At 33.9% G+C, this 15,195-nt stretch overlaps 2 protein-coding genes across 4 annotated transcripts; one reads left to right on the forward strand and one right to left on the reverse strand.

Moving 5' to 3' along the window:
* The first annotated feature begins 1,321 nt into the window (after positions 1 to 1,321).
* LOC112039176 (cold-regulated 413 inner membrane protein 1, chloroplastic) lies at positions 1,322 to 5,572 on the forward strand. 2 transcript variants are annotated; one of them, XM_024072029.2, is made up of 6 exons: positions 1,335 to 1,740; positions 1,832 to 1,951; positions 3,776 to 3,871; positions 4,088 to 4,152; positions 5,044 to 5,113; positions 5,200 to 5,572. In XM_024072029.2, the coding sequence occupies exons 1-6, from the start codon at positions 1,595 to 1,597 to the stop codon at positions 5,363 to 5,365; spliced, it is 663 nt and encodes a 220-aa protein (XP_023927797.2). In that variant the 5' UTR covers positions 1,335 to 1,594; the 3' UTR covers positions 5,366 to 5,572. The 2 variants fall into 2 exon arrangements, with proteins under 2 accessions (XP_065637405.1, XP_023927797.2); XM_065781333.1 differs by lacking the exon at positions 3,776 to 3,871 and having other exon boundaries at positions 1,322 to 1,740.
* A 1,571-nt stretch (positions 5,573 to 7,143) lies between these two features.
* On the reverse strand, positions 7,144 to 10,490 carry LOC112039197 (PLASMODESMATA CALLOSE-BINDING PROTEIN 3). Of its 2 annotated transcripts, none has more exons than XM_024072054.2 (4): positions 10,227 to 10,490; positions 8,410 to 8,991; positions 7,838 to 7,889; positions 7,144 to 7,758 (listed from the first exon to the last, which is right to left on the reverse strand). In XM_024072054.2, exons 1-4 carry the CDS (start codon positions 10,285 to 10,287, stop codon positions 7,557 to 7,559), a joined length of 897 nt encoding a protein of 298 aa, XP_023927822.1. In that variant the 5' UTR covers positions 10,288 to 10,490; the 3' UTR covers positions 7,144 to 7,556. The 2 variants fall into 2 exon arrangements, with proteins under 2 accessions (XP_023927822.1, XP_023927823.1); XM_024072055.2 differs by having other exon boundaries at positions 7,144 to 7,755; positions 10,227 to 10,485.
* Positions 10,491 to 15,195: the final 4,705 nt, after the last annotated feature.

Consider the following 15,195-nt stretch of genomic DNA (forward strand, 5'->3'; position numbering starts at 1 on the left):
CTTTTTTATTTTATATACTCACTATTTAAAACATTCCAAATCAAATTATCTATTTAATTTGACACATGAATGGAGGTATATTTGGACTAGGGGCAATGGCCTCCCCCAAATTTTTTTTTTAATAAAAAATATTATTATATTAATATGTACTAATTTTAGCAATTTTATTTTACAAAATTACATTTTTTCCCCATTAACAAAGTCGTCAATTTTTTTAAGAGTAGTGTTATAGGCACAAACTTTTTTACAACATTTTTACAAACTACTAAGGTAGCACATTTTTATTGGTTTGCACACTCACATAACTTTTTACTTACCAATAATCACTTACCACATTAGCAATTTACAAAAAAAAATTGTAGTTTTAGCATTTTTCCCCTTTTAAAGGCCATAAAAAATTAATAGATTAAATCTAAAATAAAATATACAAGCCCATAAAAATTAGTCTAACAACGAAAATTACCAATAATAAAGCTAAAAAAAAAAATTAAACCCAATTAATCTATTTTACCCAAAACAAACAATTTAGTCATTTAAAAAGTTTTAAACAAAAATCCTTAGTGGTTAAGAAGTTGAGTTAAAGGCAAGAGCTGCCACACACAACGAGCAGTAGAGCTGCCCCTAACTCCAAGTTTTGGCTTTGTTCTTGATTTGACACTAAATTTCATTAAAATATCATTTTTTTTCTTGATTTTTTAAATTGTTTCTTTTTCTTTATACACAATAACCACCATTCATCATCTTTCGTCATCCTTACTATTCATCCTCTTTGTCATTTTCGAGATACGTAAAAAAAAAATAAACAACTAAATACAAAATGAATAATATTAGTGTAAATTTACACCGTTATTATAGCAAATTTATAGATTTACATAATACATGAACTAATATGGGTCATTTTTAGATAAAACTGTGTAAATTTTACACATTTTTTTATTATAAACAAAGACGATATAAATGCTATTTTATAATTACAGAGTTAGAGCATTCACATCTATCTCCTCAAATATTTAGCTAAACTAATTCAAAACAACCTTATTTCTGCTTAATTAACTACCTATTATTTTCATACACATGCGTCAATCTCAATTCTTTATTAGAAATTTAATATAGCGATGAGACTATCATCCTCTTTAAAAACTTTAGTTTAACGAAACTGATACGCACTTATTTCGGTTGAATTTAAATAAATTCACCCTGAAATGTTAATTTGTTGTGACGGATGCGTGGGAGCCACACACGTTTTGTTTTACAAGACCGACGCACTGCCACATAAAAAATCTGTGAGACATCATTATTTTTTTTCTTCTTCTTCAATAATTTTTTGATAAGCTTCTTCTTTCAATAATTAGTCCGGCCGACAGCTCCACGTGTAGTATCAGCACAAAACGGTCATCCTCGTCATGATGTGATGAGCGATGACACGCACACAACAAGTGTGCAGTGAAATAAGCATCCTACATTCTTCTTCCTTCCTCTTCTCTTCACCTATAAAAAAAAAAAAAAGGAAGTGAAGCTTCAAGATTCATTTTTTGTCTCTCACAAGAGTGTCGAGTACACTACACAGTACTCTCTCTTCTCCAAAAAAAAAAAAATGGTGCCTCTTTCTCTCTCCTCACCGCCGCTCACAACTTTCCCGCTAAACTACAACAATAAGAACAAGAAAAACAAGGCCTTTCTCTTCGTCAATGGCGCTCAAAGCTTTACCTCACTCGCCTTCTACAATCCCCTCAGCCTTAGGTACGCGAAAACTGGATTTATATTAATTTTTTTTTTTGGTTGAAAATTATATATAATTGTGCTTACTATAATACTAATACTGTTGTTGAAGATTATCTTCGGTGGGAATGGCGATGAAGAAGAAGCAGAAGAAGAAAGGATTTGGTACGGTTTGTTATGCTTCGCCTCTCACTACTCGTAATCTGCAGTGGATCTCCACTGTTTCTTCCTTGTGAGCCTCTACACTCAATTCTCTTTCACAATTTCATTTCTCTCTCTCTATATATATATATATATATATATAATTGAATTTCCTTACTCTTTTTGTTTTTTTGTTAATAAAAAAAAATTCAATTTATAGCGTTTGGGAAAGTAAATTCTGAAAATTGTTACTGAACGACGATCACATGAGAATGTTTGGAAGTGGCTTTTTTTAAAATAAAAAATAAAAAAATTTATTGTAATTTTTTATTTTTTAAGTTGCAACCATCACATATACAAGTTTGACTCTTGCTTAATATATATTAACTTCAGCTACCAATTTGGGTAAATTCGTTCTTAATTTCTAAATATATATATATATATATATATATTTATAAAAATAGTGAATAAAATTTAATCTGAAGTTAATGTCAAGCTAGAACCTTGTGTATTCATTCATTATAAGTTGTTTTCTAGAAGATCGTTTTTTTTTTTTTTTTTTTTTTTGGTTGTTGTAGTTGTGCTTGAGAGGGTTTGAAGATAAAGCCAGAATTAAGCAGAATTTTGTAAATAAGCAGAAAAAAAACGAACAACTTAGAACAAAATCGAGCCAACTTTCTAGGATAAATCAAAGTGTGAGTAGAAGTGATTTCGAGCCTGAAACTTCTGAAATCATCAATTGGAGCTAATCTACAAAAGTGTAACTAAGACTACTTGTAGATTACGTTGAAACTATTTACTAGAGAAAGAAAATTTGCAAGTCTAGAAGTATGATGGATGATGCATGATGCCTTCTCTATGGATAGCCCTCCTCCATGTATAGACAATGAGATATTTTTTATCTTTTCGAAACTTCTTAATAGCGTTTACCATTAATTCTGAATTTGGAATAATAATTATGCCGTTTTCACTTCAATGAATGCCACATGTACTTGGAATTTTTGCCAAAGAGTTGGTTCCGACTATCCATAACTGTTGATATTCGTCTCTCTATATTTCTTAGTTCCCCACATTTCTGATTCACAAATTATTTGAAGTATTTACCTTATGTTGGCTAACATACACTTCATAAGCTTGCATCTTGTGTGACTTCCATTTTTGGGCTAGCTAGCAATCATAAAATAATGTTCAAGTATTCTTGACCATGCAATGGCTAAAATTATAAGGCCATGCAAGTTTTCTTCTTCATATATTGAATGGATTTTATCATTTGTCTTGATGATGTTGAGACAAATCAAGAAATGAGCGAAGACTAGCGATTGGCGCTAAGTTTAGCAATGGATCTATATATAATTCTTGAGAGGGATGAGGAATATATGTTGGAATTAACCATCGTTGACATGTGGTAGATGTTGGTTTGTCCACTACTCCTTGGCATGGGGAGAGTCAGAACAGTAGTCAATTACCAACTATAGATTTCAATCTAATTTTCACTCCTGTCAAGGTAGTGTTGACAGCATCAATTGTCGAACATGTCTTAACTATTTCACTTTACTTCAACAATTTTTGCCAATATATTACTACAATGCTCCACTCGAGACCTTGCAAGTTGACCATGTAATGTGGGTTCTCGAGTGGGCTTTTGTTTTAAACACTGAATCAAGGTGTATGGCTGGGATATCAAGATTATACAAACAACTGGCAAACACGTGCTCTTTATAGGCTGCTTCTCTTTGCCTGTGAAAAGTAGATTGTGATGAAATTATGATCATGTTGTTATTTTCTTAAATTAAATGTTAAAAGAGTTTTGCACTTGAGCATATATATGGAAATATGTGCATCTTAGTCACTTGCCTTTGTTTAGAGAATCAATCGGATGGTGTTCTCTGATAAATATTTTCAAATTCTTTTTTAGGGTGTTAGTTTTTGCCAAGGGAACTGCCATTCAGAAATCCTTTCTTGTTCCCTTGCTTGCTCTACAAGCTCCAGCAACTGTCATCTCATGGATTAAGTAAGCCTTCCAAAAAAGATTATTTCTTTTCTCTCATTGAATAGAAACAATATTATTAGTGAAAGTTAATTGTATTCATGCTTGCTGGTTCCAAAGTGTACTCCAATAGAACCTAAAGGCATTTATCTTATGGAAGCATCTCTCATGGATCAACCTAGCCTTTTAAGTTTTGAATGCATACATACCCTGTTGATCTTATATAAAATTTATTTGCAGGGGTGAATATGGTATGTGGATTGCATTCTTGGCACTTCTCATTCGTCTCTTCCTCTTCATTCCTGGTAGGTCTTCTTAGTTACTTGGTTTAAGCTTAGGCAAAGATTTAATGACTTACTTCTCAAATCTTGATGACATGGTATTCAATAGCTTATGATTTTCTTATGGGTAATAAAATCAGCTTTTTGCACTAATTTTGTACAAAAGCATTGGGAATATTGAAGAAATCACCTTTCTTTCTTGAGTGCTTCTGATCTTTTAAAATTGGCCTACTTTGGTTCATGAATGAGAGGATTTATATACTATTTCGCTCCTACAAAGTTTTCATCTATGATCTGGCCTGGGTATGGACCATTCCAGAACCACTAGAAGTCAAGGTTTCTCATGCCTGTCAACAGGATAACTGGAGGAAAGAAAGATGACTGACCTAGATACACAGGGAGATAATTGCAATTCTGGGGTTTGAGGGATACCCCAGTGGTTCCAGCACCTCTTGTGGTGCCTGAGCACTGGGGTGCGAACCCCACCAGCCTCCCCTCCCCCTATTTACCTAGCAAAAAAAATTGCAAGTAAAATTCTTAGGAAATATCAGCATTTCTTTTGAGAAACCTTGGGTCCTTGTATGTTTAATGCTGATGATCCGATAACCAACAGGTATTTCCTCTCCCAATAAAGAAGGGGTGGAACTGTAGAGGGTGAGGTCATGTGTTTAATCCCGCCCAGGTTTGTGATTTACTTACCTTTCAGGGCAGGGGAAAAACTAAGGTCCCTGTATTTTAACAGTGAAAAATAAACTTACCACAAACAAGCCGTGAGTAATAAGTCTAAAGATTAAAAAGAAATGAAAGGGTTGGTCTGTCTATGCTTCATGATGTCTTGCTCCGTCTTTTACCTTCTGCTATTAACTTAAAGGAAAAAATTCAAATCAGTCTTATATCTGTCTTCTTTGTTTATAGGTGAGCTTGAGCTGCCCTTTTTAGCATTAATACTGGTGATTGTGGCTCCCTATCAAGTTATGAACCTTCAGTAAGTAGAAGCATTTTTTGAGACCAAGTGAAATCATTATTAGTGTTTTCATAATTTTTATGCTTCTATTTATATTTAATTGACAGGGGAACTCAGCAAGGTGCTATTGTTTCCTTGTTGATTATGGGATATTTAGCTTTCCAGCATTTCTCACGAGCAGGCAGCTTGCAGAAATCAATTGAGCAAGGTTCAATCATAGCTACCTTAGCCATCGTTTGCACCACTGCTGTGTCATTATTACTTCTGATCTGAGCTTTTCTTTCTCCAAAATCATAAATAAGAGCAGTCTTTAAGTCATCTCTTAATTATTGAAATAATTTCTTTCTTTTTAATTTTTATGGATCTTTCTTTCTCTTGTTAGCTGTCTGTGTAATATCCTTAATAAGGACAGTAAATGTTGAATGTGCAGTTGTATTTTGTAAATAAAGTATCTATGACTAGTGTGGTCTTGCCTCTACATTTTTTTGAGAGTTAGAGTTTGTTCATTATATTATTGTGGCCTAAGCCGGTTCCTCCGTCTCAGGTTACTTCTTGCACATTACTATTTCAAGCTTCATTTTTCATCTATAACTAAATTCCTAAGCCCTCTCTCTCTCTCTCTCTCTCTCTCTCTCTCTCACACACACACACACACACATACACACACCATAGCTGCTCTTGGATGGATAACAAAAACATGTGGTTTTCTTACAGTAGAAAAAACCACTGTCAAAAATAGTTGGCAGATTTTATTCTTGACTCTCTTGGGTGGAGTTTAGAATGCACTAGTCCTTGCATATTCTCCAGGTTTAAGGAAATTGCTTGTCTTCTGACATACTCATTACCTGCTAGAAGTCTATAAATCAACGCAACCTTCCTACTATTTTTTAAAGCCTCTCTTCGGGATGGATTTCTTGATGTTAATTTCATAAACAAGTTGTTAACGTTCATGGTTAATGGATTTGGGCATTTATTGTTTTCTGGAAAGACAAGATTATTGTAAATTCTTAGCCCTAATTTGCACATTCCTACAACATTATTTGCCCCTTGTACCTGAACATACAATTTTTTATCTGGTTAATAGTTTGAGTGCTGGTTATTGTCTTACTCCCCACAACTGTTTAAGCAGATGTCATTCTCAGGGGTCAGAAGTATTGCTATTGCATGCTCAGCTTTATTTGCAATTCGTCTGTGACCTTATAACTTGTGTGGCAATTGTATGTTAGACATTTCTAGCTTAGAGGCCGTGCTTTTCACATTCAAGCTTAAACTTCCTTAGATTTATAACTGAAGGATCATTAAATGGTTCAGATTAAGCCTATAGTACCTTTGATGGAAGAATCAACGTATTCTTGTTGTAAGGTTGAAATCAAGTTGACATCTTTGTAGCACGGTTCTCAGAACCGTACGGTCCAACCACGGTTCGCACGGGTCCCTGCCTTTTTCCTATAGAGCGGTTCTTGAAGCTAAAAAAACCACAAAACTGAGAGGTTCACGGTTTTTCCGGTCGGACCGTACGGTCCGGTCCGGGTTTCAAAACCATGCTTTGTAGAGGATGTTGTTCGAAGGACACAACATTATCATCAAGCGTATGATATGTGCCCACTGCATAAGCTCTATTGATATGCTTGGGGTCATAAAATCGTACTATCCTTGGTCTGTGATGGAATGCCATTTGGAGTTCTTGATGGTGAAGTCTATGAGCATTCTGTTCACTGAGGGTACCACTTGATGAGCTGGTTCATTTCCTGAGTGGCATTATAATGCAAAATTTTGTATGGTTTGAACTTTAACAATCCAAATGTAGTTTTAGTTTTCGCTATATTTTTCATAATTATTCCAGAAGGTCAACTTTTTATGCAGTTTCGTGTCTTGCGAACTCAGTAATAACTTGACAAGGCATGTGAATTTGTTCAGAGCGGAAAATTGTATTTTTAATACAATCTAGCCCTAGTCATCTTCGTCACAGGCTATACCTTTTACTAACTGTCCAATTACCTTGATGCTTATTAGGTCAGTACATAAGCTAATTTTATCTAATATTGTGAATATACTGACCAAAAATATCTTTGAGTTCTTATTACTCATGTAGGTATATAATTAATTGATGCCCTAACTCATTTCAAGTACAGGTTTCTTCACTGGGAAGTAGTCCTATAGCTGGATGGACTTGTCTAATAATTTATTGTACTAACACTGCAGAGAAAGTAACTATGAGTCTACAAGTACAAGAACCTAATATATTTTTGCTCTTCTGCGCTTTCTGCTGTGCTTCTTTAGTCCGCTATCAAGCATACATAGGTGAATTATAGAAATAATTTAATGGTGAGAATAAGGCCTTGAGATAACATAAAATCTCATCATCGATTCTAAGTGCCTCCTTGGAATTCATGAAGTGCTCTGGCAGACTCAGTGAATTTGCCAGCTTGTTTTGGAGTGAATAACTGAACTTGATCTCCTTCATTTAAAGATAATTTGCCGCAAGTGCCCCCAAGAAAGCTGTGGTGAAGAGTGCCATCGCACTGTAGGAGACTGAGCTGGCTGAGTTGGGGCTCCCTGTTGGTGAACCATCTATCATTGGTACACTGGGTATACCCATGGTTGGTGTGGTTGGGGCCGGTGGGGTTAGGGTCGATGGGGATGGCATAGCCGGTGAGCTTATGCTGCTGATGGCAAAAATAGGTAAGATTTTCCGTTACCATAACCTATGATAGGAAAAATGAAATTGGAGTAATAAAAGATTACCTGGGTGTTGTTGTGTTTGATGCAGTTGATCCAAAGTGACAGCTTCCGGAACCTGTAAAATTGCAGAAACAGGAAAATAGAAGTTTAATATTAGACATAATACAGTATTTGAGTGCACACCTAAAGGTTATCTCCAAGTTGTGTCAATTCAAGTGGCAGTGATAATTTATTTTTTGCTAGGTAAATGGGGGAGGGCTGGTCGTGTTTGAAGTTTGAACCCCAGTGCTTAAGCATCACAATAAGTGCTATAACCACTGGGTATCCCTTGAACTAGTAGAAGAAATTATTAAAAGAATGAAAATTAAAATGAATACGGGAAATTATTCATGTTGGAAGCATAAAGTAGCTATTCAAAACCCTTTTTTTTTTTGGTGGCTTTGAAGCCATTTAGAACTTACTCGAGAACTCTGAAATAATTTCAACTAGTGAAGTCAAGTTATGGATAACTCCACACAAAAAAAAAAATGGTGGTAATCTAATTGTCTTTTGAGCAGATATTTTGGTGAAATATAGTCTCAATAATGAGACTAAATCCAAGATAATGATTATGCTATATCACTAACACATCTTACTTGGGTCAGTGGAGGAAAGTTGTGCTGCTCCTCCAAATACACAGCTAGTAGGTGCTGGATTTTTCTGGTAGTAGCTATTGAAGGCATAAGACGCGTGGTCTCGCAGGGTGTTTGGGTTGTAGCAACTTCCTCCTTGTTGAATTGCAGAACAGTCTGCACCTCCATAGCCACAAGCATAATCAAGAGCCACCTGTAAAGCTGTTTCTGAAGCAGTTGGGTTTGCAATACACCAAGAACCACCTGATGATGATGGAGTCGTTGTGGTTGGGGTTGTTGGAGTCGTCATGGTTGGGGTTGGCGGAGTTGTTGTGGTTGGGGGAGTAGTTGTGGTTGGGGCTGTCGGAGTTGTGGTGGTTGGGGTCGGCGGAGGCATGGTTGGCTCTGTCGTGGATGGTGTTGGTGGGGAAAAAGGATTTACAATGGGAGTAGGAGTTGTGCTTGGAGTTGTTGGATTAACAATGGGAACTGTATCCAGTTGTGTAATGGACACTGAAGATGAGAAAAGCATTCTATTTTCTTGATTGCGCAGTAATCTGTTTTGCTGGATTGCTTCTGAAGGAGGTTTCTCTGCAACACTTGAACCTGACGAAATAAAAAGCAAAGAGATAAGTTCTTTTCTTTTTCATTTCAGTGACATGATAAAAAGAAGCTGCCGACTCTAATATATTGCATCAAAGGAAAGTTAAGTTCTAGTGTTATCCTTTTCAAAAACAATTAAATTCAACGTGGTCATTTGTTTCAATTTAATTAGAAGAAACCTAATTATGCACCTAAGTAACTATATCTAAGTTTTACTTGTGTCAAATAATCATGCTATATCCTGAAATCTTTGCAAACTGCTATTTGAGGCTATACCCTGAAATCTTTGCAAATTGCTATTTGAGGCATTGGAGTCGCAACTGAAGCATAGAATTAAGCCATGTTCTGTCAAACAAATAGATGATTTGCAAAAACAAACATGAATCTCTCTCTCTCTCCCCTCTTTATTGGGATGAACACAGATTTTTCTTTTTCTTTTTCTTTTTTTGGATAAGCATAGATTTTTCTTTAACAAGAACTGAAGATGTAAATTCTTTGTTTGGATGAACAAAAATATGATTTTCATTAGCAATTAAAGATTTAAATTGATGTGAGGTCTTTGGTTAAATTTCAAATCATCAAGAACTAGAACATAACTTTAATTAAACAAACAATGAGATAATAACTTTCTAAAGCTGACATCTCATCTACTACATTAATTAGGTCTGAAAAGCATCGGAACCTTATCTTAGAAACAATTGCAGGTTGAAAGATATCTAAAAGATGAACTTGAAAATATGAAAAGTTCAAAGCAAGTGAAAATTTGATGAACATAAATACAAAATGAGCTGCACAAATAACATATGAATCCAACAGGAACTGCTACAATCAGAAATGAAGCCCTACGAGCCGTGAAAATCATTTATCCACTGAAAATTTAGATTCAAGACTTAGCTTGCAATTACACAATAGCTTCACCATGATCATTTTTTTTTTCTTTCCCACAGAATACACACTATTTTACAAAAACTTCCTCTTAGCAGTTCAATTTTTTTTTCAACATCCATGCATGGGAAAAGAGATGCGTTAACCAACCTTGTTGCATTTTTCCATGCACATAGAGCAAACAAATTTCCATTTTTATTTTCTTATGCAAAAAACAGAAGCCAAGGGAGAAAGGCAAATATTCATATGGAAAATGGGTAATCCAAATAACATTTAGCGGTAGAATTTTTATTTCAAAATACAATTAGAAAGACTAATTAAGAAAACTAAATATTGAGGACAATGCAAATCACCTGAACTGAGGAAAAGACAGAAGGAAAAGAAAGCGAAACACCAAAGAATGCAAGCACCCATCCCTCCAAAATGCTATTAACTTGGTATTGGGTATTCTTACTGGCTTGGAATAATGATAGAGAAGCTATGATATTTTAAAACAAGAGGAAACACCAATGGTTTTATTCCGAAGAAGAGTTCATCTTTTTTTACAGTATTTAATTATATATATATAAAACTAGAAGAATCATAGATTTCTTGAATTGTAGAGAGACTAAAAGAGAGAAGAAAGAATATTAGAAACTTGAGAAAGGAGGCATTGGGTTGTAGGAAACTGCAAGCAAGAGAAGGTGCAAAAACCACAAAAAGAGTACAAAAGTTTATGAAGAGGGAAAAGGCAAAAGAGTGATCTGTTTGGAATTTAAATCTGATGTTTCGGCTGACATATTTATTATTATTATCATAGCTAGCTGCAGCGATGTTGTGGCGTTTTCCTTTCGCTTTTTTGGGTCTCTTTCTACTGTTTTTATGGTACCAAATCAAAAGCTAAAGCTAGAGAGAGAAAGAAGGAGATCTTGCTTACATCTCTTTGAATCAAGAATGTCATTCCACATTCCCTTAATTGGTTTAATCATTAAGGAGCCTAAGTAACATCCAATGGTTTTTATCCAAAGCACTGGTAAAATACACACATCATACTAGTCATAGAAACATTTGAAAGTAATGATGATAATGTGGTCTTATCTAGGTAAGTGAGGTGATTATCTCCACTTTCATGTTAAGTATTATGAATATTAGTTGACACTAAAATTAATAAAATTAAATTGGACACTTGACACAAAATTATACACTAATTATAAACTAATTTGGATTTTAATTGTGGTTCAACATTAATATAATTTATATGATATATATGTTTTTTTTTTTTAAATCTCATTTACCATACAAAACAAAAATATTTTGAAAAATATATGTTTTTTATAATAGTACTTCAACTTGACTTGACTTGACTTCAATACTTTTATCTATGGTATAATTGTTTACTTCATTAAGGTTTATTATTATATATGTAGGGTTAGGATTTGTGGCCCAAGCCCAAAAACAATAAATTTGTAGAGCGTGGATGATAGAGTTAGGTTATGGAGCTAACAACAGTTGATCACAGCATACAAGTATAAACCAGCATAAAAGTACAAGTAAAGACCAAGTAAGTTCAAGTCCGAAGAGACTTATGATAGATTAGATACAGGTTACAATTCTTTTTGTTACAGTTAGACCTCTTCCCTCATTAGGAACCCTTCTTCTTTATATATCTTCCTCCACTACTATCCCCATCATCCACTTGTTCTTTATCCAGCTCCCTACTTGAGTGCATGTCATGTCATGTATCTCCCTTAATTTTTGTGAATGACGGTAGATCAAGTTGTACTGTTCAAAAGTCTTCTCCACATAAATGCAGCCAGAAAAGTTGTCGCAGTGCATTTAATACGGTGGTGGCAGCTTTTTCTTTTAGATATTTCTCCGTTCCTCTTATCTCCAAGTGTGTCCAAAAGTTTATCCAAATTGCTGAAGTCACTAGTAACTCATTTGAACCCCCCAGATATTTACATGACCCCAAAATCCTTTCATCCGAGGATAGTAATCTCTTCAAAACAATGATACTCTTTTCAGACGGAGTTTCTTTGTCCCCATGTATCATTCTTTCACGCGAAATAAACCTCGACAATTTTATCCTCCTTGAACATACACTAATCTTCACCTTGGACTTTAGGCCCACTACGTATGGCTGGGCTTTACCTCCCACAATATATAATAATGAAATTATCAAAATCAATATTTTTAGTTTTATTATTTTATATAAAACATTAATATTTCATATTTTTATTATAATATTGAACTTTTAATCTATCAAGATTTTTTTTTTTTTAATTTGAATAAATGGATCGTATTGCCATGTAAAATTTTGAATGTATGTATGTTAGATTTTAAATAAATAAAATAAAATCATTTTAAATTGAGACAATAAATACTTTTTTTTTTTTTTGCTAAGTAAGTGAATGAAAGAATATATGAACATCATCTCTTTCATTAACAATTAAAAATTGAATATACATGTATATAAATGAATTTTTATAACATATTATAAATTTATATTAAAATAACATCAGTATACTACTAAATTGGAATATAATAAAAATAATAATTTAACATATATATTTGTTATTTTAGTCTAGAAATAATTTAACATATATATTTGTTATTTTAGTCTAGAATTATCGTTCAAAATTCTTTTATAAATTTTTAAAAATTCTCTAATGAAACTCATACGTAATATGTACCATAATAATTATACCATATATTACTAACTTTATATATATATATATATATATAAGTACAACAAGTGGAAGAGAATAATTTTTTATAAGTAGATAGTGGGAAATGGGGAGGTGGGACTTGAGACACCACAAATGATGCCATTAGGCTTACCATTGAACTATCATTTGAAAGTTTGAATCTCGAGAGATGAGAGGCTTGAACATAGATTTTCCTTATAAAATAGATCAATCAATGCCACTAAGTCACAGAGATCTTGACCCATATATTACTAACTATGTTCAATGCACAATTTTTTTTTTTAATGGGAACACAATTCAGTTCCTTTTTATGGATGAGTAGAACCTATTATTTAATCTTCTACCCCTTTTTTTTATTTGATGAGATTTAATCTTCTACCTATTAGCATTGCACTCATCTAGAAAGCTCCTAGACTTAATTTTTGGCTGCACGTAGATTTGGAGCTAGAGGAGGAATGGGTTGTGCGCATTCAAGATCTTTTTTTTTTTTTTTTTGGTCCAATAAAAATGTCACATGAATGGCATAAATAAAGAAAAAGAAAAATTAGAGAGCTGCCCATTCTTTGAGATTTTTTTTTTTCCCACAATCTGTGAATTTTTATTTATTTATTATTTAACAGGGTATCGATCTTTCAATTGTCTAGAAGTGCACCATTGGCAGCATAAGTGAAACTCAAACTCAGTATGGATGCATCAGTTATCCCAAGCACTAACTGGGATTCAAATTATAACTTGTTGGATACATGGTTTTTCCAGAGCAATTGGCTTTACCACTTGTCTTATTACAAAACTTTGGGGGCCTCTCTCTTTATGGCTAAATCACTCAACATACCGATATTAATAGTCAATGTGGATGCTACTGAACTGAAGTCATCGCCAATTCTAGCACTGCTTTAAGGAATCTAACAAAGCTGCTGACGCTTTTATTTCCTATTTCCTTTTAGATGTCATGGAGGTCTCAGATTCAGACAACTCAGCTGCGAGATCTACCCAACTAATTCGGGTTACTTCTAGTAAGTGTGTTTCATACTTACGCTCGTAATTCTACAAAAAAAAAAAATTCTATTAACATACACTGAGGTTTGAGCTAATTCCAGCTAAGTTCAAAACTTTTCAAAACTGACTAATTTGGTCCCTAAAGGTAACTTAATCGCTAAACATTGTTAGGCTAGTTAGTCATTTTTCCTTAACTGTCTTAAGAACTAAGTTGACTTTAAGGACTATATTAACTAGTTTTGAAAAATTTTGGACCTGATTGACATTAATACGGATGATCCGTTAATGAAATTTACCAAAAAAAAAAAAAAAAAACTACCATTAGTCACAACCAGCATTGAGGCCCAAAAGGAAAAAGGTCCACCAAGGATTTGGGTTTGGGTTCACAACTACTCCGCCATGTTGAGCTTGTACTACAGTATAAGGACGGTAAAACAAACCCAACCCACTTAGCAATTTGACTAAATAAGCTTGAGAGCAATACTGACAAAAAAACACACACACACAATTTCTGACCTTAAAAAAAAAATGATTATTTGACTCCTCCACCATAAGGGGAAAAATCATTTTTTTTTTTTTTGTTCTTGAACAAGGACAGCGAGTTGAACCAAAACAGAAAAGTTGAAAAGCCACCACTCAGAGTAAGGAACCATTAATCTTTTGCCAAACTTTGAAACTAGGAAAGCATTTTCAATTTCCATATCTCCCATCGCTGAATTTAATACCCCAAACAATTTAAACATGAACTAATTTAAACTCATGTTAATGCCATTTTTTTAAGGTCCACAGATAGCGAAGCCCAATTATTTTTGAGTCTATTACTTTCTTAATTTTTGAATCGTCCAAGTCCATAATCTTTAAATGGGTTGGTATAGAGGGAAAATACTAAACAGTAAGGCCTATTTGAGCTTACCCACAGGCCCAAGAGATGGATTTTGCCGAATTGACTTAGAACACTTGTAAAATCTATGAGCCTATGAGCAAGTCCATGTGCAGGCCACAAATAACCTTAGCAAATTGTTATATATGCCTAAAATTTCAAACTAATTACTCTAAATCATGTAAAGTAGTCTGGCCTCATACAATGCTAACTAACTAGTTTTCTCAAATTGAGCAGGTTCTTAAGATGTCGTTTCACCTAAAAGGGATAGAAACACTGGTTTAGCTAACCAAAATATCAAAAATTGGTAGCCAACTAGTTAGTTGTGATATCTAAGAAGGCCAAAGCTCAAGGTTTCCATTCTTCCGAAAATCTAACAACTAAAAGCTTCAATCCATTATCAAAAAATAGATATGACAATATCCTTGATCTATTATAGAGTCTTGTCCCAAAGCCAAGCAAAAATCAAACTTCATCTACCTCACCAACCACATTTATGCTTCTAACTTAGGTTCGAAATTCTAATTATAAGAAGCAACGAATTTCAAAAGGTTCTCTTATGTGTGGTAACATAAGTGTACTGTAGTCTTTAGACTCTAGAGTAGACTCTAGACTATACACTTTTAATTAAAAAGTGAATATGTAAAGAGTCATCCGTTTGAATGAGTTGTTGAACTTGCTTGAAATGGTGTAAAAAGAAGTGAGAGTGAGAGAGAATTTATTCTGCTTTCAAGGATGTGGGTTTAAATTGGGAAAACA

This window comes from Quercus suber, unplaced genomic scaffold (assembly GCF_002906115.3).
Source record: "Quercus suber isolate HL8 unplaced genomic scaffold, Cork oak 2.0 scaffold_264, whole genome shotgun sequence".
Lineage (NCBI taxonomy): Eukaryota > Viridiplantae > Streptophyta > Magnoliopsida > Fagales > Fagaceae > Quercus > Quercus suber.